At 43.1% G+C, this 25,699-nt stretch overlaps 3 protein-coding genes across 6 annotated transcripts in view; 1 reads left to right on the top strand and 2 right to left on the bottom strand.

Annotated features, from left to right (window-relative positions):
* Nucleotides 1–302: 302 nt before the first annotated feature.
* On the bottom strand, nt 303–3,609 carry armt1 (acidic residue methyltransferase 1). Its single transcript, XM_080490235.1, has 5 exons — nt 3,326–3,609; nt 2,857–2,962; nt 2,535–2,776; nt 2,236–2,401; nt 303–1,971 (listed from the first exon to the last, which is right to left on the bottom strand). Exons 1-5 carry the CDS (start codon nt 3,385–3,387, stop codon nt 1,189–1,191), a joined length of 1,359 nt encoding a protein of 452 aa, XP_080346361.1. The 5' UTR covers nt 3,388–3,609; the 3' UTR covers nt 303–1,188.
* A 3,506-nt stretch (nt 3,610–7,115) lies between these two features.
* zbtb2b (zinc finger and BTB domain containing 2b) lies at nt 7,116–14,537 on the top strand. 2 transcript variants are annotated; one of them, XM_080490801.1, is made up of 3 exons: nt 7,116–7,499; nt 10,521–10,701; nt 11,459–14,537. In XM_080490801.1, exons 2-3 carry the CDS (start codon nt 10,529–10,531, stop codon nt 12,867–12,869), a joined length of 1,584 nt encoding a protein of 527 aa, XP_080346927.1. In that variant the 5' UTR covers nt 7,116–7,499; nt 10,521–10,528; the 3' UTR covers nt 12,870–14,537. The 2 variants fall into 2 exon arrangements, with proteins under 2 accessions (XP_080346927.1, XP_080346928.1); XM_080490802.1 differs by lacking the exon at nt 7,116–7,499 and adding an exon at nt 7,706–8,010.
* A 4,419-nt stretch (nt 14,538–18,956) lies between these two features.
* akap12b (A kinase (PRKA) anchor protein 12b) overlaps nt 18,957–25,699 on the bottom strand; it is a 40,574-nt gene continuing 33,831 nt past the window's right edge. For all 3 annotated transcript variants that reach the window (XM_080490103.1, XM_080490104.1, XM_080490105.1), the window contains 2 exons: nt 20,000–24,325; nt 18,957–19,101 (listed from right to left, as the gene is read on the bottom strand). In XM_080490103.1, the coding sequence (XP_080346229.1) occupies nt 20,004–24,325 (4,322 nt within the window). In that variant the 3' untranslated portion in view covers nt 18,957–19,101; nt 20,000–20,003. The remainder of the gene's footprint in view (nt 19,102–19,999; nt 24,326–25,699) is intronic.

Raw genomic sequence — 25,699 nt, 5'->3', positions numbered from 1 at the left:
GTCCAACCTGACCTGAGTGTATAAAAGGTCAACAGCCACCAGCTGTTGGAAAATAAAGACATCATGTCACACCCCGGGTGAACATTTCAACTATCTAATAAGAGAATACTTTGAGTGTATATACTGAAGCATTCGGGGACTGTTCTAAATGAATTATGCTAATTTGAAACGATTGCAGATTTAGTGTCAGAGTGATTAACTGTTTGGCTATATAGTTAATGCTGGTCAAGTCCACATTCAAAACTGATCATTATCACCCACAAACTCATCTTTCTTGTTTGTAAAGTACGACAGAGAAGGGAAAAGGGCCAGTCACTGCAGTGATTTATTAAAGAAGTTAATGAAAAATAATGAGCTTGCCCCTCAGCAGCGTTGACAAGAATCCAGTTAATATCACCTCTGAAGTACTTAAAGTGACAATAAGGATTTCGGTGACATAACAGTGTGCACAAAGACATATCAGCTTTATCTACGGAGATACAGAGGTCTGAGTTGCCTTTTTATACAAAACAACAAACGTCATCAGTGTTATTACACTGCTCCAATAACAAACGCCTGTTTATCAAAGTGAGGACAACAGTCATTAGATGAAATTTTGATCTGCCTCATGATCTTAAGTGACTGTCTGCCGGCTCGAGGCATGCATATCAATGACACCGGGTGCACAGTAATACAACCTGAGCAAAGTTAAAATTACTATACAATTATCACACCTCTTCAGCTGCATGCAAATGTGTTGATTTTTACATTAGATTTTTTTTAATTTGATTTCAGAATTAAAGCAGTTTTAATTAACAGCATGTGCATGAAATTGTAAACATTATGACCTAATTCAGGTTGCAGAACACGTTAGCTATCCCGACAAAACACTCAATACGATATGTCAACTTTCAGGATACATTTGTGAACCAAACGTTTCCTTGATTTCCCAAAATTGGTAAATATAAAGTACATCTAGGTGAGTTTACAGAATACCAATGTAAAAGTGCAAACCCTTCAAATCATGACACATTGAGTTTTTAAAGATTAAGAAAAAATATATTGCTGTTAATGTGCAGTCTCAAGCTTGATTAGGGGTGCGAACAGACATTAAGGATCAAAGACACCATATAGCAAAAGTTAATAATACAATTGTTCTATGGCTTGTTGTACTTCATGTTCTTCTGATTCCCCATCCTCAGGCCAGTCTTACTCCTCTGACTTTGGGTTGTAGAACTGAATGACAGCGTACTTGCCATTGGTCATCCAGCCTGGATCTTGAGAGGTCAGCTTCTCCCCTTGTCCGGGCTGCAGACCCACCTGGACGTTTGCTTTAAGGGTCCGCAGACTACACAGTGGTGCCGGCCCAAAGCCGCGCAGTGCAGTGCTGAAGCCGACAGTGTGGTCCCATTCTCTGTCCCCCGTCAACTTCCTGTAGTTCAGATCACCTTTAAACAGCACCAGGTCTGCCTCCCGCAGGGTTGCATACAGGTCAGGAGCATCAGCTGCCATGTCACAAAACTCATGGGGCTGTGTCCAGAAAGGATGATCGTGATAGATCCAAACTCCCTTTTTCACATAGCTCTGCCACTGGGCACCACTCTTGGACATCCACTTGTGATTAGCCGCCATTGACTGACGGATAGTCCACTGAAAATCATTCGCTGTGACATCAGAGACAAACCACGGGAAGGACTTGCCATGGAAGTGGATTTGACGTGCGAGGCCAGACGAAACCAAGAAGTCTGCAAAGACCAAGTCAGTAACTAACTCAAAACCAGCGTTGTCTAACACAATGTCAACTCTCTCTGCACAGGTTTTCTCTGACTGCCCTGTCCTCTGCACTGACGTAAGCGTTGACCACACAATGTCAGAGTCATTCACCAAGATAAATGGTTGTAGGCTGCTGAGAGCTTCTATTGGACTGTTCTTCTGGGAGTTGTCTTGGCCAGCCGAGATCGACAGATCACATTTGTTTCCCCACAAAGAAACCTGGAGAGTCAAAAAAATGATAAGAATGCAAAAAAAACGAACATGTGTGAACTGGGTTTATTTTAAGTCTTGTTAAAAATCCCAATAACAATTCGTAAGTAAAGTGTTTATGTATGATGTAGACAAAATTTGTATCAGAATAATGTGGAAAATATACTAAAAACCATATTCATGATGTTAAAAACACACAATATTGCAAAAATTATTTAAAACCAAAGAAACAATTCTTGTCTGTGAAGTCATAAAAAAGGAAAGATGAATCACCTGTAGTAGCTTGTTGAAATGCTCAAGGAGCTGGGGCCGAGAGAGTTCCTCTATGTTCTTGGTGACACCCTCTAAATAGGTGCATAGGATCATCACAGCCTGCTGAGACTCAAAAAAGCTCTGAGTCTTTCCCTCATTGAAGACATCATAGTCACTGATGGGAGGGCTAAAAAAAATAACAATACAATCAGGTCGGACACCAATCAATACACAAATATTTACAAACTGTGTTTATTTTTACATTTATCAAAATAACTACTCCAATGCGGAGAACATCAACAGGTCCTAGGTGGTCTTACTTGAGCAAGAGGGCCTCGTGAATCCTGCGGTACATGTAACACTCCACATAAAGCCATGGAGACTTGAACCAGCTGACAGACTCCTGGTCCCCATGCTGACCCTGTTGTCTCTGCAGGTACTGGTTCCAGGAATCTGTGTCCTGCAGACCATCCATCAGTTCCAACACTGGCTTATCAGTTTGCAGCTCGTTCCTCAGTTTAGACAGAAAAGAAATAGCTTTCTTCTCTGCCTGGATACCCTCCTGGGGGACAAGAGGAGGGAGTTAAGCTAAATTAAAATGATCATTAAAATATCAGAAACAGTCATTTGACCAACACTTACCTCGCCATACTCTTCAAAAAACTTGTTTTTGTTGCGATGTATTGTATCTACAACTTTAGTCAGGATGGTGGGCAATCTGTCTCTAATGGTCAAATAGGCAAATGACCTGCAGAGAAATGGGAAACACTCACATTCAGTACCAACGTAGCAGCTAACCAGGAAGCTAACCTGCTATTTAGCAACAGGTCAGGCCACCATATACCCAGTAGATATTTAAACCACACAAAAACTAAATCTGCTGCTATGCTGTCGATGATGCAGCCTTGCTTTTTTCTCTGTTTAACGGTGAAGCGATAAAAAAACTGCATGTGCATAAAGCCATCACTGAGCGCTTAGGTAGCAAAGAGCTAATGCTAATGCTAGTGAAAACACGACAACCGTAACGTTGAGTAGCTGCACAACTGCAACGGTGTAACTTCTTGCATTAGTCGCCACTGAAAAAAAGTTGCTAAATGAGCTGTCAACGTACCCGACCACTCTGGCAGACAGTGAAGGGGGGACTCCGGCCACAGTTTGATCCACCGCCATCATGGAAGCAATGAGACGCTTCAAATTCAAACTTTATTAACACAAACACTCACAATGCGAACAAACGGGCTCAAACGTGGAGGGTGACAAAGAAACGTGCCGCAAGCTTTCAAATCAAGCAACTAAAACTACCAGGAAAAAAAAGAATAAAAGCCCTCTTTCAATGTTTATATCCTGTTCTGCTCGTGAGTTTGAAGCTCTACTGGGGATACAATGCTGCCATCTAACGGTTAAAAGTGTAAACTATATCGTCATTCGTGTTTCAGGAGCGTTTTAATTCAGAGACATTACTTTTGGATAGAGTTTCTTTATTTGTCTACACTCAACGGTTTAATCATGTCATGGTAGGTTTTGCCGGAGTGGTGGGTGCTGCCGCACTGCGCACGCCATTCAGCATCCCGTGTTGTCCGGGGCAACAGTTGTCATGGAGACATTGATCCGCCCGGAATTGGACCCCCTGAGGCTTTTTGGCGGGAAAGGGGGAGGGGTTGAATGTGGTTTTCGTAAGAAAGCGTCTTTGGTGAGTTCCTGTTGGATGTACTAATTAGGCATCAATAAAATATGGATGAACGTGTACTTGATAATGTCTTTTGCCATGCTATTTTAAAATACTAATGCACTAATTAACCAACAAATCATATACTTTTATACCTCAGTACGTAGAAGTTCATTTTCTGAATGTGCTTAATGTCTTAAATGTCCGGCTTTTTAAAGCTTACATGCTCAAGGGGGATTCTCTACAGAATTACCCCCCCCCCCCCCACGCCCGGCATTTAATTTGAAGAAACTATAAAATTATGATTTCATGTTAAACTGGACAACACGAAGCACCACTAAAGAAGAAAATTACAAATAAGCTTTAAATTGTATGTATCACGTGTCCAGCAGCCTTCATATAATGACCCCTCCAAGACACACACACACACACAGAGAGAGAGAGAGAGAGAGAGAGAGAGAGAGAGAGAGAGAGAGAGAGAGAGAGAGAGAGAGAGAGAGAGAGAGAGAGAGATGTTAAAAGTAACTGCTTATGCTACATTACTTAATTCCAGAATCATAAACCTTTTTTTAGCTTGTATAGTTTACATTAACGTCCTTCCAATCTGCAGGAAATCAAAAACATAAATTAAACACTGTTGTTTCTATACCTGTTCTCGTACCAAAAAAATAAAAAATAAACCAAGTAACAATGTAGGTTGAAATTGAGTTGTGCTTTATTTTTAATGAATAAAATCATGGCCAACTGATCAAATGCATCTTATAAGGATGCAGAAGCCCCCCCCCGGGAGAAGCCCAGATCACTATGGGAACACGTTGTCAGGATGTGGGGTCCCTGGGAGTGGGAGTCCAGCTGCGTCCACCTCCGGTGTTCATCTACCGCCGGCCTCCCTTCCCCCCACCGGGCCCCAGCCTGGCCGGATCTGTTTTTCTAAACCGAGCGAGGAGTGACTCACCACTCCGGTTTCAAAACAGGCCAGGGACAGAAGGGGGGGGGGGGGGTGGGGGGGGGCGAACGTTAAGGCCTGTTTAAACGGCGTTTCAGTTCCATGAGCAGCCGCCTTGTGCATCAACGCAAGGAGGATATTCATCCGGAAATTTGTAAATACATATAGACGTTTTCCCTTGACAGTACTGGATTTATTTATTCTTTTTTTTAAAGCTAGAAATCAAACGACGCAGAACGTGTCGTTGGTTTGAAAATTGATTACTGCAGGACAAATCATTTAAATGGAAATCAGTGGCAGGACAGTCATGTGAAAAGTTCAGCTTGTATGCTTTGCTCTGGTGAAAAACAAGCACTTGCAAGTGAAATAGCAAAACAATGTACATAATTGGAGGTAAACACAAGCAGGCTAAAATTACATTTTCCTCCTTTAAAATCCATGAAGAGTTTATTAATTGGAGTGGTCTTCGTGATCAAACAGTAACAATGAAACAAACAGTGGTAAATCACTATCTGCTTCATTCATAAACCCCATGCTGTGGTCATTTCAGCAAAGCAAACAGGCCTTTGTTCTTCTTCCATTTCCATTTACTACTGCCCAAGCAGTGGTCCCCACCAATGTTTTGTATCTAAACATTTGATAACCCTTCAGACCTATTTTTGATATATTGAAAATTTAGTGGCTCATAGTTGTAAGTCTTTTTTTTTTTTTTTTTACTTTAAGGTCTTCACAGACAAGCTGGTCCTTCTTTTGTCTCCGATCTCAGTTTACACACAAATTCCACCCATTAACCCTCCAGCAATGCGAGCTTTTTCAAAGACCTAACCTGTGTAGCCTGGTCATCCAGGGACCTCCCTGCCCTGAGGCTGAATTTCAACTTTGCAATGGCCAGTCTGCAATAAAGTATTTACATCGAGACAATGACCACCAAATCACTCAGGACATCTGGTGACAAACTGTCGTCCATATTCATCATGAACTCGCGAAAGATGCACCTACACTTCTGGTTGGCTGAGTTTTTGTTAAAATACCCCTTTTAATCTTTTTACTTTTAGCAAAGATATTTTGAGTTTATCAGATCGCAAAACAACAGCAACAACAAAACAAAAACATATGCACCCCATTAGCAAAGAGTGCTTCTGTTTGTTTCACTTTAATGGAGCATCACAATAGACATTATAAGTGTCCTCGTTATAAATATGGGTTGAAAAAAGGAAAACGTGTCATTAAAAACACATTTTAGGTTACCTTTTTTATAGAAATAGTGATGCCATAATTAGTTTTTAAATCAAATCTGCAATCAAATTACACCAGTTTAATGTAGCACCCTATAAGGCATGCTATTGACAAAAGGCTTTTAAGTGATATTGGGACCTCACTTTACTGGTAGTCCTATAGAAATTAGAGAATAGTATAATTTGGAATTCTCATAAAGCGCAGGTGTTGTTGAATTACTTGAAAGAGTACGGTTCATGTTTTTCTGATTAGATGATATTATATAATCCATATAATAAGAAATACCATAAATACAAAACAGAACAATGAAATGTATCAAACTCAAGTCATTACAAATGACAGGTACAAAGCTCAAAGTATCACAAGTCACCTTATTTCACTTTACACGTGATGCCGATTTGTTTAAAATAATTTTTTGTAAAATTAAATCCAATTAATTTAAAACAAATCTTTTTCATTAATCAGTTTTCAGGTTGTGATTTTGCATGTTATCCTAAAAACAAAAAGTATAACTCAAGAATTGTGCTGAGTGTCCAACAGAATTAATGGCCTATTTTTTTAAGCCTTTTCAAAATCGAACAGAAAATATGTGTGAAATCTATGATGACACATTAAAGGATGTAAAGAGGACTTCGTCACTCCGTATCCAGTTTGTACAATGGAAGTTTACAATGTAACCGTTTAGAGTCTGTTTGATACAAACTTAAAAAAAACAACAATTAAGTAGCAATTTAAAACGTGCCTGTGTCCACAACCAAAAACTGTATAGTAAATATTCACTGTTAACGTTGCTTCAACAGTGGCGACAACAAATATTCTAATAGATTTTATTTTTACTCACACAAACACACACAAAAAAGCCTTTTCTTCCTAAAACGTGCGCACACAATCATGCCTGTAACTTGTTGAAGCTCTGCCTCCGTTGAATTGTGAAAGAGTTTGCTTTATTTGCGGGGCCACAGTGCAGACCTCTCTGTCTCGCACGCGCACACTTTATGTTTCTGTGTCGTTAACGGTAGGCGACACAATGATTAAGCGCAACACGGTAAGTCTGAGCTTCCGTTGACTGCTTGTGATCACGCTTCGCCGGCTGTCAAATAAAAAAAAAACCCAAAAAAAAAAAAACGGACTCTGTCTGCGGTGGATCTCACGGCGGTTACACAGTGCGGGAAATTAACGTTAACTCAACCGCCCCCTTGTTCAACGGTCGTCTTTTAGCTGTTTTTCTTTCCCCCCTCTTCACCCACAGTCATGTGATTGTAACGTAAAACCCCGAACCGGAAAACACCGACGGACGACCCTCTCCTCCGCCAACGAATGCTGCGTTTACAAGGAGCAGTCGGAGCTGCTGCGAGCCCCAGAGAGGACGGACGGAGTCTCCGGTAACAAACAAACAACGGCGCCGCGGCGAACTCCTTCGTTTTCATCGGAGCGCAGGTACAGACTGTCGGTTTATCGCCCCCGTCCGCGCGCGCGCCCCGGTCCCGGTGCGGTCGGTAGCGTTTAACGGGGGCTGCCCGCGGGCGCTTTTTGACCAACTGTATTTGTCACGGGGAAGTTAACAGAAACGCGTTCGTGACCAGCCCCATCCCCCTTTGCGTCTCACTCTTTCCCCGTCTGTGTGTGTGTGTGTGGGAGTGCGCGACCGCGCGCGCGCGTGTTGAACCGAGAGGGACCCGAGGCAAGGGCAGGAGTCAGCGCAGACTCGCCCGTCTCGTGCGCTCTTTGTGCGCCTGCTTTTCATGTCTCGCTGCCGCTGTTTTGATTTTTTGTTTTTGTCCGCTCGAGACGATGGGGAATCGCTTTTCTCCCCTCCACACGACACGTCTGTCTCACGCGCAGTTTTGACGGCGTAAATTCAGAATAACAGAGAGAGAAGCTCCGCGCGGAAGTGGCCGTTCCACGTGTCTACATCACATCAGGGGCGGTGCTCTATCGCTACAAACAAGTTAGTATCGATTAACACATGGGAATGTTGATCATTTTAGTGTACCGCGTGACTTTACGTCGGGAGATATCACTTGTGTTTAATTAAATCCTTGTAATTGTGCATTAAATGTTAATAATTTGAGGATAAGACTTTGAAAAACTGTGGCTGACCTGGATGAAGCATGTTTTCTGAGCTTGTACAGAGTCAAAGCGGATATTTTGGTGGATCTAATAGCAACAGTAAGAACTTGTGAGAGAATAATATAGCTAGAGGAGTTTCCCCCCAATGTCCTTACAGCAGGGGGGGGGGGGGGGGTACACGGACCCCTAGGGGTACTTTAGAGTATTACAAGGGGTAGATGCTGTTCTTGAATTACATAAATGGTAATTTATCTCATACTCTTGACTTAGAGTGTACCACCTGAGAAATATATTGAACACTTAATGTACTACTCCAGACCTGGAAATAATAAGGGGGGGGGGGGGGGGGGGGATATGTGGCCTTTTACCTCTGCTTGACCGGCCCTCAGGCTGTGAAATCCTGAATAACATCAAAATTACTCTAAAATCTAAATCTAAAATGGTCACATTTTTAACACTTTTGGTCATTTTTACACAATTGATAAAACAGATGGTTAATGAGAAAATATTGTTTATGAACTCAAAATATAGAAAAATATAATCATGATTTCATCATGATCGAGTCAACTCAAGTCTCAGTCCTCGGTAGCAGTACTACCTTTTCACGTAGCCCTTTGACAAAATTAGTTTCCCACCCTTGTATTACTATGACCACCCTCAACATACAGTAACCAAGGAACATTCACAGAAGAGACATGTTTTCTATTTATATAAGGATTATAACACTTTTTGTTGGTCATAGCAGCATCACATGTACTTCAACTCATTCTAACAAGGTGCAACATCTATAAACTTTTCATCAAAACCGCATGCCAACATTATTTTTGGCTTTGGATTTAGATAGTGCTAATTTATTATCATCTTTTAAAAAAAAATATGATTTCCCTCCACTTGCTATTTGGAAGCTCTTGTGCAACAGTTTCAGAATCAATGGGGAAAAAAAGTCCTTTTACACGTTACAAACATATTGGAATTCTTGAGCAGTAAAGAAAAGCTAATTTACTAAAAACAGACACAAGAAGTTATCTTTTAAAACAAAGTAATCTACACTTATGAAGAAAACAAAGTGCACAATATATTCACAAGGACTTAACTGGCTCCCAGAGAGCAGCGTATTACTTCTATATGTATGAATCCATGCATGGTGTGGGAATATCACACAGCCCGAGTTCCTCCACTGAAAGAGTGTGAGCTGAATGCTGCTCGTCTCAGAAGATCAGAGGTTTTTTTTCTCCCTCACACAGGGTGTGGATGGTCTTCGTAGAAGGGAGGCTAGAGTCAACAACCTTAAAATATCCATCCATCCTTCCATCTCTACTTCTAACTTGGAGCCTGGCACAGATCCCAGCTGACTATGAATGATGGCAGGTTACACCCTGGGCATGTCCCCAGTCCGTCACAGTGCAGAAAGCCACTCTCACATAAGGGCAGTTCGCGGTCCCCAATCAACTTCAAATGCGGAAAATCCACGTTTGTGCTGGAAACATACAAACTCGGAACACAGTAGTGGCTAAAAGCCCGGAATTGAACTACTGCATTCTCACTGTGAGGAGAGTGCAAACCGCTCAACTTGACCATGCTATAAAAAATGTAAAATGTAATATGTTGTGTTTTTCAAATAGTTTTCTTTGCCATGAACATGACATTTTCTAAAGACTGGCGAACCATGCTGGTAAACTTCAGCTGAGTTAATAAACCTAGATGAAGTATACCATACTGTCTCGCCATACATTTCTTTGCTGGTGTGGTGAAAGTGGTGGAGAAAGGGGTCCCACCCTGATAATGGGCTGGAAGGGGGAGTAGTAACAGTTCTGCCTCAGGAATGTGTGTTGACACCCATAACCCTGACCATGTGATGGCCTGCAGCCCTGATGGCTTTCTAGTGACCCTTGGGGTCAACACTCGGTCTCATTGGTCAGCAGAACATGCAAAACCCTGGAGTTTGAGAATGTAGATTTTGGGCTAAACTGCAACCATCATGCAGGGTTGGTGTTTCCTTCACAGCTGTTCACAGATACGTGTCTCGGGAATTGCAAATGATGTCAAACGTAGTGTAGTTCTTTTCATTTCATCAGCAGTTCGCGGTGTGGCGTTTGCTTGTCTGTTGCAAAACATGTCCAAATTCACAAAAGTATGATCCAGTGGACCAGACGGACTGTGATGTTTTGTTTTCGAGATCGGCATATTCTCAGTGGCATTAGCGCGAGACTAATTGTCTCCAGCGTCACAAAATGCTTCTTCACTCTTGTGTTAAGTTGCGCTTTACAAGGTCGTTAGATCACTACTGTCAGCCCGACTCTTTGTGGTCACAATGAGTCCCGGTCTGCTTCCAGACAGGAAACTCACTGCTGCCTGTGTGTGTGTGTGTGTTTGTACGTCTTTATGCAGGTTGAAGAATGGAGTTGGCCAACCATGGTCTTATCCTGCTGCAACAGCTTAACGCTCAGAGGGAGTTTGGCTTCCTGTGCGACTGCACCGTGGCTATTGGAGATGTCTTCTTCAAAGCCCACAAAGCCGTCCTCGCTGCCTTCTCCAACTACTTCAGAATGCTCTTTATTCACCAGGACAGGTACAGTGGCAACATTGTGGGTCAAACACAGAGATTAAGTTCATGACGCCTGGTAATGTGATGTGGTGAAGATGATGATGTACAAAACACACCTATTAAAGTTAGCAGTATTTGAGAAGCAAGGCATTTAGAGTTGAAGTTATCAATAACAATTCAGAACAAATGAATGACCTTAATGTTGATCACACATCTCGTCCGGTCCTCATGTCAACGTCTCTTTGAGCAAGGCACTAAACTTCAAGTTCTCAATGGTTTGCAATCACCATGTGCTGTGTGATTGTGAGCTGGGTGAATGTGACAGATCATGTAAAGGTTTACTGAGGTAGGAGTGGTAAAATGAGCTTTGTAGTTAGTCTATTCTCCACAAATGTATAAGAGAAACTAAAAAGAGCAATAAAGAATTAATTTGCTTTGCTACATATTTCTCCAATTTGATTCTCCACATTCCTCACAAAAAAAATCAATCATAACCCTTAATCAACCAAACCTAAAGTTCAGCGTCAGGAGCCTTAAAAAGAAAGACATGAAAAAAAAAAACCACATTCTCAGCAAGACTAAAGATGTTAGCTCAGATAAAAGTTCACAGAAATTGACAAAACATCGAAGTGAAAAGAACACGTGAGGGGCAACGTCGCAAATCTGCTGGATTTCCTTTTGGCAACTGAAACTGTTATCTGTTGAGGCTGCGCGCTCTCATAATGTGAGGACATAACCCATCATCTTACTCTGAGTTAACTGTGTTCCGTCTGTGTTTCAGTGACTGTGTGCGTCTGAAGGCTGCAGACATACAGCCGGACATCTTCAGCTACCTCCTCAACCTGATGTACACGGGCAAGCTGGCGCCCCAGCTGATCGACCCCGCACGGCTGGAGCAAGGGGTCAGATTCCTGCATGCCTATCCCCTGCTGCAGGAGGCCAGCCAGTCGGTGTACTCCCACCCCGAGCACAGCATCAACCTCGCCACCTCCCTCTACGGCATCCAGATCTCTGACCAACAGGCGGCGCTGTCGGGCAACGTGTCGACTCAGAGTCAGCTCTCCTCGCCGTTTGAGGCGGAGCAGGTCAGCTCGGAGGGCAGGCAGCCGTCCACACCAGCTGTTACTTCTTACGCTAATTCTTTGCCAGTCAAACTGCACTCCTCGCCCCCCAACGAGGAGGCCTCCACCAGTGGCACTAAGCCTCCCGGCGAGGAGGGGGGAATGGATTTTCTGAGTGCAGATGGCTCGTCAGCCACCGCCATCCTCCATGTGAAGCCCAGCATAATGAAGAGGAATAGCTCGTTTAGGAAGCATTACTCCTGTCATCTGTGCAGGACCCGCTTCAACCAGAGAAGTTTGCTGAGGGAGCATCTCCTGCAGCACACCCAGGCTCTCCAGCAGACCCTGACCGAGTCCACCGATGCACTGTCACCTCTTATGACTTCGGAGAATAGCGCAGCAGTGGAAGGGGCCCTTCAGGGAAACAAGGCCGGGTCCAGTGCCCCCGTTTCTGCATCGGCGATCGAGATCCTCAGCGACAGCGAGCAAACCCCGGTTTCGGGCACCAACTCGGACTCGCCCCGAGCAGATGTGTGCACCTCCAGCTGGGGAGCGGGGGGCTTAAACTCTCAGGCGGACACGCCTCCTCCGTCGGACATTGCGGACATCGACAACCTCGAGAGTGCCGACTTGGACCGGGAGGTGAAGAGGCGGAAGTACGAGTGCTCCACCTGCGGCCGCAAGTTCATCCAGAAGAGCCACTGGCGGGAGCACATGTACATCCACACGGGCAAGCCCTTCAAATGCAGTGCCTGTGGTAAGAGTTTCTGCCGCGCCAACCAGGCCGCCCGCCACGTGTGCCTGAACCAGGGGGCCGACTCCTACACCATGGTGGACCGGCAGAGCATGGAGCTGTGCGCGGCGGGAGACGACAGCAGCCAGATGGAGGCCATGTTCATGGGCTCGGCGAAACCGTACAAGTGCAACATTTGCGCCACCACCTTCTCCAGTCCCAGCGAGGTGATCAAACATCTGTGCTTCACCCAGGGCGGGTTAGCGGGGCTGCAGGCAAACACTGGAGCAAGCATGCTGCTGCAGGCCGAAGAATTTTCCAAAGATGAAGGCTCCGATCTGTCCAACTCCGGCACCCCGTTAGAACCCGTGAAGACTGATGGGATCCTGGTAGAATAGTGCCAAAACTCTCTTCTTCCTGCTTTTAATGTGTATCTTTATGAATTAAGTTATGAGCAACAGGCAAGCTAAAGGTGAGGTTTGTTGGGGTCTGTACACTCACTCGCCACTTTACAAGGTACATTTGTTCAATTTAATGTGTTGCAAGATAACGGCCGTGTCATCAGTTTTGCCTTTACATCGATATAAAGGTTGGCTTTAGCCTGAGATCATCGGCTAGACTTTGTGACACCCCGATCTTATGCAATCCAGCCTGACGCCAGCCAAAACTCAATCTGAATTAAAACTAAACGTTATTACCTTTTTGGAAAGGCAAAATGAATGAAACGGCTGTTTTACTGCAACGATAACATTAACTTGAACACGTGTTCTTGAGTGGCCTGTGATTGTATATCGGAGGTTCCAAATTGACTCGAAATTGGCTTTATTTAGTTTTTATCGTGCCCTCGTGCTTAACTAAAAGTTGAAGGTAAATCGCGGACGGTGGAAATTCAGCATGAATCTCAGATGAATTGATACCAACCTCACTTGTGGAGATGTTATTGTTTATGTGCTCTCGCTCTCTGACGCGTCGCCTCGCCGCACACAGCAGCGCTGCTTCTGCGGTGAGGCGACGCGGGCTGTGTTTCTGTAGCAGAGGAAGAGGAAGTGGAGACGCTTCCGGGTGAGACGGCCTCTGGTGACTTGAGCAGGGTGTTGTTTGCTTCAGCTCGATTGGTATGGAAATAAAAGAGTGTGCACGTCTTGTAGACCCACACAGTGAGGCAGTTATTTATTTCTATACGAGCAGAAACAGGAGGGCAGTTTGCAGAACAGATATGTCCTTTTCTGTTCCAGCTAAAAAAAAAAGCACATTAACATGAGACAATCTGTGCTCGAGGTTGAGTATGTTTTCGATATGCAGCAAAGCACATTTGTCTTCCATGAGCTGTTATAAGTCAGCAGGATGATTGGCGCAGAGCAGAATGGCCAGTCGTAGCGTCCTTCTTGGTAACATTTTTCTTTGTTCGCTCTGTGTAAAGTGTGATTCAAGTTTCTGTCTGCTTCCCTTCGCCCCGTGTCAAAGCACAAATGCTCTCTGGCCTCTGTGTGTCAGAGTGAACAGAAGCGGCTCCAGCCCTGCCGCTTACTTTCAGCATTAATTTCCTTTTTTTTATAGTTTGGGTGTATTCCACACCTTGTAGAACATGTCCCATCCAAAAGAGAAACCACACTGTCCTGTACATTATTGTAGTCTTATATATTTAGCCTAAATCTTCCCCAAAAAGCTTTTAAACTTGGTCTGATGTGCTTTCTAATTTTATATACACTGCTATTGTAATAAAAGAAAAAAAAATAATGCGTTATATCTCAAATATATATGTATATTAGAATACAAATAGTTTTCTGATTAGGATAAGTAATGGGGATGGGAGGAATACATCAATTTGTACGTCCTCTAATTGCTCACCACACTCACTGTCTGCAAAGGGAATTTTTAAATATTTTTTTTTTCTATTGTATTATTCTTTTACTTATGAAAATTCTTGAGCCCCATCCGCACCAAAAAAGTAGTGTGTGCAGCCATTGTGATTCATGAAACATTGTTGGTGTCTGAGTGTTTCAGGTGATCGGAGGTTTGAAATCTATGATCCCGGTGTATAGAAAATACCAGGATAAACATTGAAGAGGTGTAAATGGTGCTCTGATGTCTTTTTCTTTGTACTACTGATGACAACTTGTGAGACATCTTTACATTCAGGTTGAAAGAAAATGTGAAGTTAGGATCTTGTTTTATTTTTATTTCTTTCATGCTGAATTTTTTTTATTGATATTTTTATTGGAGAATATGATGCCTCAAAGACAATATTTTAGAGGATGAAATTTTGACAAAGTGATAAACGTGCTAGTCGTTCTGTGCATCGCGATGACTCAAGAGTTCTTATTACACGTATAAAAACAAATTTCCTTCTCAATTGGTATTTTTCCATCTCTACTTGACTTTTCTTTCCTTTCTTTATCCAGAATGTGAAATTCGATATGGCCTCAGACACAAAATTGGTAGTAATTTTCACAGGGATATGTAACTAGATAAAGTACAGATGATACACAAACACAAATCTGTATTTCTTTCAAACAGTGTACGTGTACTTTTTGTTGTGCTTTACTGGTCTGCCTCCATATTTTGTGCGTGTACTAATGCTCATCCATTGTATGTTTATTGTATAGAGCTCCCACATACATATTTAATATTACAGTCATTAGTTGCAGGTTTTAACAAAAAACTATAAATACCAGCTTAATTCTGAATTGTATATTTTGTACTTTGAGCAGCCGCTGGATTGACGCAGTTTTCTTTAGTTTAGCGAGAGGGCGCTGTTGGGTAAAGGGAAAAACAGTGAAACAGGTTGTAAATGTGTGGTTGCCAATTGTGTTACCCGTTTGCCATAGAATGGAAGGACGTTGCATTTTATTCACAAACTGTAACTAATCTCTGTAAATATCTAACATTGCAGAAAAGTTTTTGGATCAGGCGGCACTGCAGTCCTCCTCACGTTTTATGTCACACCCGATTTACACAAACACGCACAGCTTTGTGAAAAGTCTGAGTCTGGCTTTAGTTGTACTAGTTCTTTAGACATAGCACTGTTGTACCATGATGATCATAAGGGTATGTGTTTAGGAGCTCAGTATCTCAGGAAGATGAGAGAATTTTTGCCTATACTGTCCACTGTTGGTTATCAAAATGATCATTTTTAGAGCAAATGAAGAGCCCAGCCCCATAAATAAGAGTGTACTCTCCTCTTCAATCCCCATCTGACATCTACTGTGATTAACCTGTGTTCTCAGGAATGTGACTAATTTTTCTGTATAAACTTTTTTTTTTCAATGAAGAACAATAAAAAAAAACATGTCTTTTTGTAAGTTTTGATGTTTCTGTATTTTATTTTATTTTTTATAGCAACAAAAGTCCATTTTTACAGTTATATTTAATTTACCAAGCAGATAGACACTTACCTGAGAGCTGGAAAATTCCTTTCTGTGCAGAGTTTTCATTTTCTCCTTATGTATGTGTAGGTTTTCCCTCCAGGAGTCTATAAATAATCAGCATTTGAGGCTAATTGGAGATTGTAGGACAACTCGTCCACAAGACACCCAATGTTGTCTGGTGTAAATGTGAGTGTGTGTGATTTGATTTGAAATTCTGGTAACTTACCATTGCCAAGTGTCCCACTGGGACTAAATTGGATGAAGTTGTACAGAAGATATATGGATAAAATATAGTCAGTTTGTATACAAAAACAAAAAGGGGTTAAACTCCTATTTAATGTAGATTACTACACACAAACTGAACATTTTTGAAGCATTTTGTTTTCATCTTGCAGCTCATAAAAAGTGTCTATTTAGCTGCTCCATTTTGCAGAGGTCACCACAGCAAGTCAATGAAACTTTTTACATGTTCTTTTACAACAGATAGTTGTATAATGCTGGATTGTCTTCCTGGTATAATGAGACCTATATTTTCTGTGAACTACGATCAATTAAATGAAAGGTCAAAACAAAACTTTGCATTTACTACAAAAGTATCCAAGCTATGGCCCAGCCAAATTATACAGTTAGAATAGGATTCATGTTTTTATACAAAAAGTCAGTCAGGAGGCTGCTGCTTTTTTCTGGTAGAGGGACCTAATGTGTGCAATTACTGTTTATTAAATGCAAATCATTTCCTAAATTTTATATTTTGTGGATTCTTGATATAATGCTGCAGCGAATCCAGTAAAACTACCGCCTAATGTGATTAACTAAGATGGGAAATATGAAATGATGATGTAGAAAATGAATCCAGACTTAAAAAAAAAAAAAAGGTACACATCAATTTTCTCTAGCTTTATTGAATGAAATATAGACAGGTTTCTGCATATTTACTATTAACAGCTTGGAAAATATAAAAGGCAATTAAGACCATGCTATGTGAATTATTAATATACTTATTATTCTGCTAAATGGCTGCTTAATTGTTAATATTATAACAATATGATCTTAGTACATACAGTAGGTATACAATCTGTACAAATGTTGACAGGTTCACAGTTAAGTGTATTACAAAAAGCAGGGAGGATTGAGGGTGGGCTTTTGCCCCTAAATGCTTTACACACTGCAACATTAGCAAAAGTCTTTAGTTTACATGTCTTTTGTTAATTTTTTTTTTATCTTAAATAAAGCAAGTAGCAAGGATGTGTCACGCTCTACAGAGTCACAGTAAGTTTGTGATCTAAACACTGGAGCAAACGTCCTGGTCTGTGTGTGAATCAATAGGTCATAAAGCTGTAAAGGATATAAGCTCCCATTTAATCTTCAGGTTTTCCAAATGATCTACTTTACAAACACAAGGCCAAAAAAAAAAAAAAGAAAAGTAGCTGGGCCCAAATCTTTGTGTTTACCTTGGTGCCAAAGCTGGAAATGTGTTCAGAAACATCTCCCACTGTACCAAATACTGTAACTTAGATTTGGCCCTCAGTAAAAGTATCGGGGAAGAATCTAATTGGATACAACTGGTGTCTCATCCTATGAGCAATGCCATGACCTTGACTTCCTGATTCATCCTAACTCGATTTGGCTTCTAACTGAAGGACAAAACAAGAGTTTTGTTCTTTTTTTTTCTGGTACCAAGTAGTTAATGGGTCTCAGTCTCTGTCCTCCCTGGTGCCAGTTCAATGAACCTGAGCTGTAATGCTTAGTGAAGAACACACAGAGCAGAGTGCAGGTCTGTCTTAAGACTTAACATGACATCAATGGATGCACTTAAGCTCTGTAAGCAGCAGAGGGCAGCAACACACTTACTGTTCATGATTAAACGTCAATAGATTGTAGTCAAAAATGATTGCTACCCTACTTCACACCAACGATACACATTTCTCACCATAACACAAAAAAACATGCTCATTAACCATCGTGAACATGATCTGCTTTGTGTTTTCTTGAATGCACGTCTACTCTATGTCAAAAATTGCCATATATATTATTATATGCAAGTCGCTGTTTTCCAGATACCTTTGCGACAGTATCAGATGAGTGTTGTGATAGCATTTTATTGGAATTTTTTTTTTTTTTTACATAGAACAATGTGTAACAAGGTCTTTTTCACAGTAAATCAGGCAGTGATTGTTTTCCTTATCTACATGAAGCTTATTACGTATTTTGTTGCAGAACAGAGCGATGAACACATTGTGACACGAGAATGTGTTAAAAGTCAAACATGTGGTGCATTTCTGGTGGACATCGTCATCTCCACCCTCCTGTTGCTTTTGCTCTCTGTGGAATCACATTTGTACCATGGCTTCGATTTTTTTATTTTTTTTTTATTGCTACTTATTCTTAAAAACGAGTCTTTGAATGTGACAGGTAAAGCTGTAAGTACACAAAGCACTTCTATGCAACAATTTCAACTTTGTTTTGGTAAATTCTCATCATCCCCAAGCCTTTTAAAAGACTAATTTTCGCTGTTCACCTCTGGATTGAAATTGTAATACAATGAAATAATGTTTAAAAAAAATAAAAATAAAAATACATATTTAACACAGCTAAATAAAAATGATTCTAAAAACAGACAAAAATGTCTCAATAACCAAACAGGTCAACAACAAAAAAAGGAAACAAAGAAAGACGTACGGATGAATGAAAGAATACTCAAGATATAAATACAATATACAAGATAATAACCCTCCATCTATTCACCTGCTGACATCATCTTCCTCCTGCTACTATTCACATAGAAAACACACATGCACACACGCGCTCACACACATAGGCACAACTCCATACTCAGCCAGGTTGCAGAGTCTCACACTATGCACCAAGGGCAATGGAAAGTCATGGAGACACCGGACAAACATTGCAATGGATACGAGCCAGGTGGGATTCTTCTGAGTCGTGGGACATGCACGAGTGTGTGAGTGAGCGAATGAGTGAGTGATGGGAGTGGGTGGGTGGGTGAGGGTATGATAGTGGGCCGTCGGGTTGCAGTGACAGAGCTGCAGGATGCAGTTGCAGTACAGTTGTAGCTGGAGTGGATAGGAAGGGGGGGGGGGGGGGGGGGGGGGGGGGGGGGGCTCAGTCTCTCTGGGTGGGATGGGAGAGGCCCAGTCTCAGCGTGTTAACCACAGAGCAGCTTCTCTGTGGCTCTCTCGCTCCCTCATCACTCACTTCCTGGTCCAGACAGTGTGTCTCCCAGGCATCAGTCTTGTATCTTCAGCTGTGGCGGAGAAACACAAGGACAGATATTAGGAACAACTAAGGGCTGCATTGCTTGCACAAAACATGTTAAACATAAGATAAGCATTACATTGGGAAACAGTTTTGTTATCTTGTACGACACTGTAACGTGCCTCGACCTTCTCCCTATCCATAACTCCATCTTCTGCTCTTCCTCGGAATCTCCTTCACAGCAGAGCTGCATGACTGCTGAATAAATACAAAAGTAAACTGTTCCCAGTTCCTCCCTCCTCCTTGTCCTCCTCATCATATCAGATAACGGCCTACTGTGTCTTGAAAACACTGAAAAAACGCACATTGAAAAAACAAAAAACAAATCCTCCGTCCTCTACATATAATTCATTCAAAACGGAGAAAAAACATTAGCCTCGGCTCTTTGAAGCTTTGTAATTGAATCTAACAATCGCACACTCCAACATGGTTTCTTGACTCCACACTGAGCCTGCGATAGAAGAAAAACAGGAGGAGGGAACGGAGGAATCATAATCAGCCTTTCAGCACAAGTTCATCTGCCCCTCACACACACCGCTTCCCTTTAAGACCCCGGCCTACAAAGAAGGGGGTCAACGGCGGCATTCCTGCTTTGATATCAAAGGTCCCCTGGTTACACACAGCCTGAACAAAAGCTTTTTCATCTGGTCAGAGTGCAAATCCCCTCCCGTACTCCCTAATAAAAGTAGGACCCATTGATGTTTAACAAAAAAACACTATGAGAAGATTGTCTGATAGCCTAACAAAGGAATTTGAGAAGAACCACTTTTTACTGTTGCAGTCCAAACTTAGCAGAACAGAGCTACTTTAACATCAGACAAATTTGAGTTTGAATAAAAAATAGATCTCAAAGTCATGCAAACAGAAAGAACTGTGGTGAGTTTCACCTGTTCATGATGCTGCTGTGATCTCTGTGGACACCGGTTCGATCTCCTTCACAGCCTCCTCAATGACCTCGATCACCTGTGCCATCACCTCTGCACACTTGGCTGATGGTGCTTTTTCTGTCTCTGCAGCGTCTGTGGTTTCACTGCGGGCAGCATCCTCTGCTGAACCCGACGTCTGCGGCTCCTCTAACAGCACTGAGAGTTTGCCCTCATGTACCGGGCTCTCTGTTGACTTATGGGTTTCTTCTGTCTCGTGGTTGCTGCTGCCAAACTCCTCCGCAGCCTCCTCCTCCACTGATGGTTCCTCAAGCACCCGTGCCGTCTGCAGCACCACCTGGACTGGCATGTGGATCTCCAGAACTTTCTTATTGTTCTCCTCTGTCGGGGCCTCTGACTTGGTTTCCTCTGGCTGACTCTTCTCCGATGGTTTTTGATCATCCTTGCTTTCTTCCTCCTTGATCTGCTCTGGCTCTTCATTTCTTTGACTCTCTGCCACTATCTCTACAACTTCTTCAACTACGACAATTTCTTCACTTACTTTTACTTCCACAGCTTCCTTAGCACCTTCTTTAGGTTTCTCCTCTTCCCTCTCCTCCTTTTCCTCGACAAGACTCACTGTGACCTCCAGTGGGATTGCATCAGTAACTTCCATGGCAGCACAGAGTGGCTGGGGCGACGTTGCAGCTGGTCTTTCACAAACAACAGGAACTGGGGTGTCAGTGACAATGGGGGTTGTAATGTCGATCTCTTCTTCAGTGGTGGACACTGCCTGGGCCACTCCTGGAATTGTGGCCGTTGGAGTTGCAGGCTTTTGTGCTTCAGGTGCCTCTTCTGAAATTTCATTGACAGCATCCTGAATGACTGACTGGGCAATGACCGCGCTCTGTGTCTCAACTTCACCAGCCTGTTGGACTTCCTCTTTGACTTCCTCGACCTTCTCGCTGACCTGCTCCTTGATGTCGCTGATCTCTGACTCCGTGTTGGTGGTGGTGAGTTCTTCAGTCTCAACCACAGCGTCCTCCTCCTTGGTTTCCTCAACCTGGACAGGTTCAGCGTTGGCTGGCTCTGGCACTGATTCCTCTTCGGTGACCATGTCTGATGTGTCTGCCTGGTCAGACTTTTCAGCATGTGGGGCAACAAGGACAATTGTTTCTTTTATAATAGGGGCGTCCTCATCAGCTACGGCCACGAGATTAACTGGTTCGGCCTCCTTCGAGATGGTGGATTTTTCGCTGTGAACTCCATGAAAGGTGGCTGTCATCTCCTCACTCACGGTGTGAATTACTTCGTTAACCGGGATGTTTTCTTCAGTTGCAGCAAGCTGTTCCATTTCCATTTTCACTTCCTTGGTGTCCACGGTCAACTCAGAGATTTCAACACTCTGTATGCAGACAATTTCTTCACAAGTTGGTGTAATGGGAGTGACTATCGCAACTTTAGGAGAGTTCTCGGTCACTGCGGGCAGCTGAATGACCTCGGACTCTTCCACTGCAGTGCTGACGGCTCCGACCTTCTCAATCTCAGGTTCCACAGTTTCAGTGGCAGTCTGAAGACGTGACGCATCACTTTCTGGACTTTCAACTGGAGCCTCAAGGTAGGTGGATTCTACTTGATGCATTTGGGCCTGGCACAGTTCATCATCCGCAACAGCTGCTTCTTCAGCACTTGCTGGCTTGTCTTCCACCGACACCTGTGAGGTGAGAGAATCACGGATTACAGTCACAGGCTCTACAACTGGGAGCACAGGCTTCTCCAGGGCCACTTTGGCAATCTCTTTGGTTCCAAGACCTGTGCAGATAGCCATGGCCTCATCCTGAGCATGTGGCTGCAAGATGGTATTTGTCACGGATGTGGCAGTCTCGGTTGTCGGCTCATGCTCAATTTGTTCAGAAGCTGCCTCCACTGCAACATCTTGTACAGCCACAGACATCTGGGTTGGAATTTCACTGATTTGGGCTTCAATAGCTTCCACAACCTCTTCTGCAGTCTCTGACTTAGGACCCTGTGGAACAGGGGTTGTTGCTGCATCTGGAGCCGGAGCGACGGGCTTCACTTCAGCGGTAGACAGTCTGCGTCCAGTGCGCCCTGAGGCTTTAAGGAACGCAGCTTGATCCTCAGCATCATCATCTGCAATGTCGGTATCAATCGACTTTGGTGTGGCAGCATTTTCTGCTTCCTCAGGGATATCACTCAGCTGTTTTTCATCGGGGTCTTCAACAGTTGCTGGGATCCATGATGGAGCTCTATCTTCAGCTGACACCGCAGACACTTTGATCTGGATGGCAGGTGGTTCTGCTATTGCTTCCGGTTCAGAGTCCTCTTGTTGGTCATACTCTGACATGGGAACCACAGCCGGGGTGTCAGAGTCCTCCTCTCCAGAGCCCTGGTCTGCGGAGGATTGTTTTTCAACCTTCTTTTTTCTGCGTCCAGGAAAGAGCTTTCTCAGAGAGAACGAGGACTCATCTTTTGGCACTTCACTGTCTGACTGGACTTGCTCTGTAGAATCTTCCAGCTTTTCATCACCTTTAGATTTACTCTTTGGCATAACTATGCGTTTCAGTGTGTCCCAGGTAGACTCTCTCTCAGGGGGACTTAGCGGTTCAGGTGAGGAAGCAGCCTCTCCTTCACTCTCAGTATTTTGGGAGGTGACAATGGCAGCTTCGGTCTTGCCTTCCTGCTCCACCTCTGCTGCTGCAGGCATGTCTTCTTCAATCTTGGTCTCCTCGTCATCAGAATCAGAGGTTTTCCTGGTCCTCTTCTTGGGTCCACCCATGCACATTAATGCTTCCCAGGAAACAGAGGTGTCCATTTTCCTTTTGGGCTCCTCGGTGCTGCTGACCAGTTTTTCAGTGTTTTCAGTTTTTGGCTCCTCCTCTGAAGGCTTCTCCTCCTTAGCTTCCTCCTCGACACTCTTATCTGCTAGAGCAGCACTCTCAGAGGAGGACAGGGTGGCTGACTTCCCTGGTTTTTCACCTGGAGCTTCATCTTCACTCTCAGATGGTCTTTTAACACGCTTCTTGGGCGTCACCAGTTTCTTGAAGGAAGACCAGGCAATGATGCCCTCCTTTTTCTTCTCTCCATCAGACGTAACTTCACCCTCGGTCTCTTGGCTCGACTCATTCTGTGTCACCTCCACAGCAATAACGTGCTCTCCTGACTCCTCTGGAGATGAGGGACCACTTTCAGCTTTGGGAAGCTCTGCTGACTCGGTGGATGACTGGAGCTGCTCAGCTGCCTGCTCCCCAGACTCTGTGAGCTTTGACTCCGTTTCTTTCTTGGCTTTCTGCTTCTTAGTCGAGAGCTTCTTCAGGCCCGCTCCGGTAAAGAGTTTCTTCAGGGGGCTTCCCTGCGGCTTTGTCTTCTCCTGCGATGACAGCAGCTCAGCCTCAGTTGTCACCTCTGCTGGGACCTTCTCTTCTTCCACATTGTCTTCTGCCTTTTGGTCTTCTTGTTTGGTCTCCTCCGCAGGAGCTGGTGTTTCGACTGAGCTCTCGGTCTCTGGAGCAGCCTCTGATTTTTCCTCCACTGGAGAGGTTGGAGCCTCCTCCTTAGGCTCGGGTTTTTCTTTCACAGGAGATTCTGGAGCTTCCTCCTTGGTTTCCTGCTCTGTGGTTACATTTTCCTCCTTTTCCTCCACAGCAGTTTCATCCGTCTTAGCGCTTTCCTCCTCCACAGCTGCCTCTTTTTCCGGCTCCTCTTTTGTCTTCTTGATGCTGGCTTTCTTTCTCAGATTAGAGAAGAGTCCTCCACTAAAGAACTTCCTGAAAGGGGACAGGGTGGTTTCCTGGGAAGGTGGAGTGGTCTCGTCTTCTTTTTCATCTCCTTCCTCCTTGGCTGCTTCATCAGTAGCTCCTGCAGCAGCACCTTCAACTGGAGTATCGGTGGTTTCATCTTTGTCCGTGTCTTTAGTGACCTCAGCTTCAGTAGTAGAAGCTTCAGTATCAGCCTCTTTCTCTTCAGTGGTACTTTTCTCTTCAGGAGTTGCTGCTTCCTCCTCCTTCGCCGGCTCATCTGTCCCACTGACCTCCTCTCCTTCTTTATCTTTGACTGTCAGCAACTTCACAGGGTCCTTTTCCTCACTCTTGTCCTTCTTCAGTGTAAACTTAAAGCCGACAAAGCGGAAGATCTTCTTGAATCCCACTTCGTTGGCATCATTGGGTTTTTCTTCTGCTGCCTTCTCCTCAACCGTGGTGATGTCATTTGCATCAGAGGACTCTTTTTCCACTTTCTCGCCATTCACTTGAGGAGTGACTTCATCCTGGATCGTTTCCATAGTCTCAGACGTGTCTTCCTTCTGAGCTACAGATACAGCATCTGGCTGGCCAACTGAAATGACAAGAAAATACAATTTTTCATGAGACAGCGAGAATATTTCAGTTTGATTTGTTGACTCGGGCATCCTCAAGAAACATCTCTAATGACCTTTCTAATGGTCCAATGAAGCCAGGATCTCTAATGTCTAATTTAACTGACTTAAGTAAAAATGACAAGAACAAATTAGTGACCAGTGCAGCATATCACTGGAGGATAACATTGTGAATACAATACACTTTATTTAGCCATTTGCATCTGCAGATAATCAGGTATGTGAAACAGAATGTATTTGCTGAGCTCGAAACCCCCTGGGCAGATCTTTATCAAGTGTTTGACTACTTAATTGCAATCTTATTGCAATTTAGGCCAGTTAATCCTTTGCTATGCAAGCATACGAAAGAGAAAAATATTTAAAGCAGTGACACTTATAAAATGCTCATTGTCAGACAAGCATTCAATAGTAATGTGGCCCAATGACAGAGCAATATTGAAATTAAAACAATTATGTGTGTAAACCCAGGCATCACATTGAATAAACTTCTATAGTGGTTTTAGTACTTAACCTGAAGCACTTATTCTATTATCCTTATCCATTTCTGGTTGATTAAACAACCACACATATGCACACAGCTCCTGTCTGCCACGTCTATCTGTGTTTTGACAGAGGACAGCATGGGGGAATGACGAACATGCCCAGGCCCCCTCAGATTTCACTACAGTCTGGGAAACCTCACATCTGATACCCGTGAACTCTCAAAACAAATTCCCAGGGCTTTTAATGCCTAGATATCAAGTTACATGGTTACATACACAAAGTCACAAATGTAGTCTTTAAACCATGTGCAAAGTGGGGAATACCCACAAGTCTTTTCCTGTCAGTCACGAGAAAAGCTCACATCAAATACGGAATAAACTATTTCAACAGAGTTCCACAACTAATTCAAAAAACTGAGTACCTTGTCTGTAACCTTTTTTTTTTTTTTTTTTTTTTTTAAATGCTGTACACCGTGAATAGTTTGTAAGCACATCTCTATAATTTGTGAAAGATGACTGTTGTTGTCTCACACAAGAATGTACAACTGTGCGCCCACATATGTCTACATCCTTTTACTAAATTATAGACATGAAGCTTCATGCAGTAGCTGTGCATTCCTAGAATATTTCCACTTTAAAATAGAAGAAATCTCCTTAACCAGACTAATACATTTGCTAAAATCTTTGGGCAAATATGGCTGGACTACTTTCTTTATCATGAATAATAAGAGTTTTCATACAATGTTGTTGGTGAGGACACATATCTTCTGCATAGTTTCAACTTAGGAGGAATGTGAACTATGCCTTTCACCCCATATTTAAGAAAATTATTTTAGGATGCTCAACATGGTT

This window comes from Lipophrys pholis, assembly GCF_963383615.2.
Source record: "Lipophrys pholis genome assembly, chromosome: 21".
Lineage (NCBI taxonomy): Eukaryota > Metazoa > Chordata > Actinopteri > Blenniiformes > Blenniidae > Lipophrys > Lipophrys pholis.
The sequence above is the reverse complement of the archived record's forward strand: the minus strand, read 5'-3'. Positions and strand labels throughout refer to the sequence as shown.

Coding starts and splice junctions, on each gene's coding strand:
- armt1 (XM_080490235.1), bottom strand. CDS start 3,387: ATGATGGCGGTGGATCAAACTGTGGCCGGAGTCCCCCCTTCACTGTCT. Junction 2,777..2,856: donor TTTTTGAAGAGTATGGCGAG/GTAAGTGTTGGT, acceptor CTTGTCCCCCAG/GAGGGTATCCAGGCAGAGAA. Junction 1,972..2,235: donor ATTTCAACAAGCTACTACAG/GTGATTCATCTT, acceptor TTGACTCTCCAG/GTTTCTTTGTGGGGAAACAA.
- zbtb2b (XM_080490801.1), top strand. CDS start 10,529: ATGGAGTTGGCCAACCATGGTCTTATCCTGCTGCAACAGCTTAACGCT. Junction 10,702..11,458: donor CTCTTTATTCACCAGGACAG/GTACAGTGGCAA, acceptor TCTGTGTTTCAG/TGACTGTGTGCGTCTGAAGG.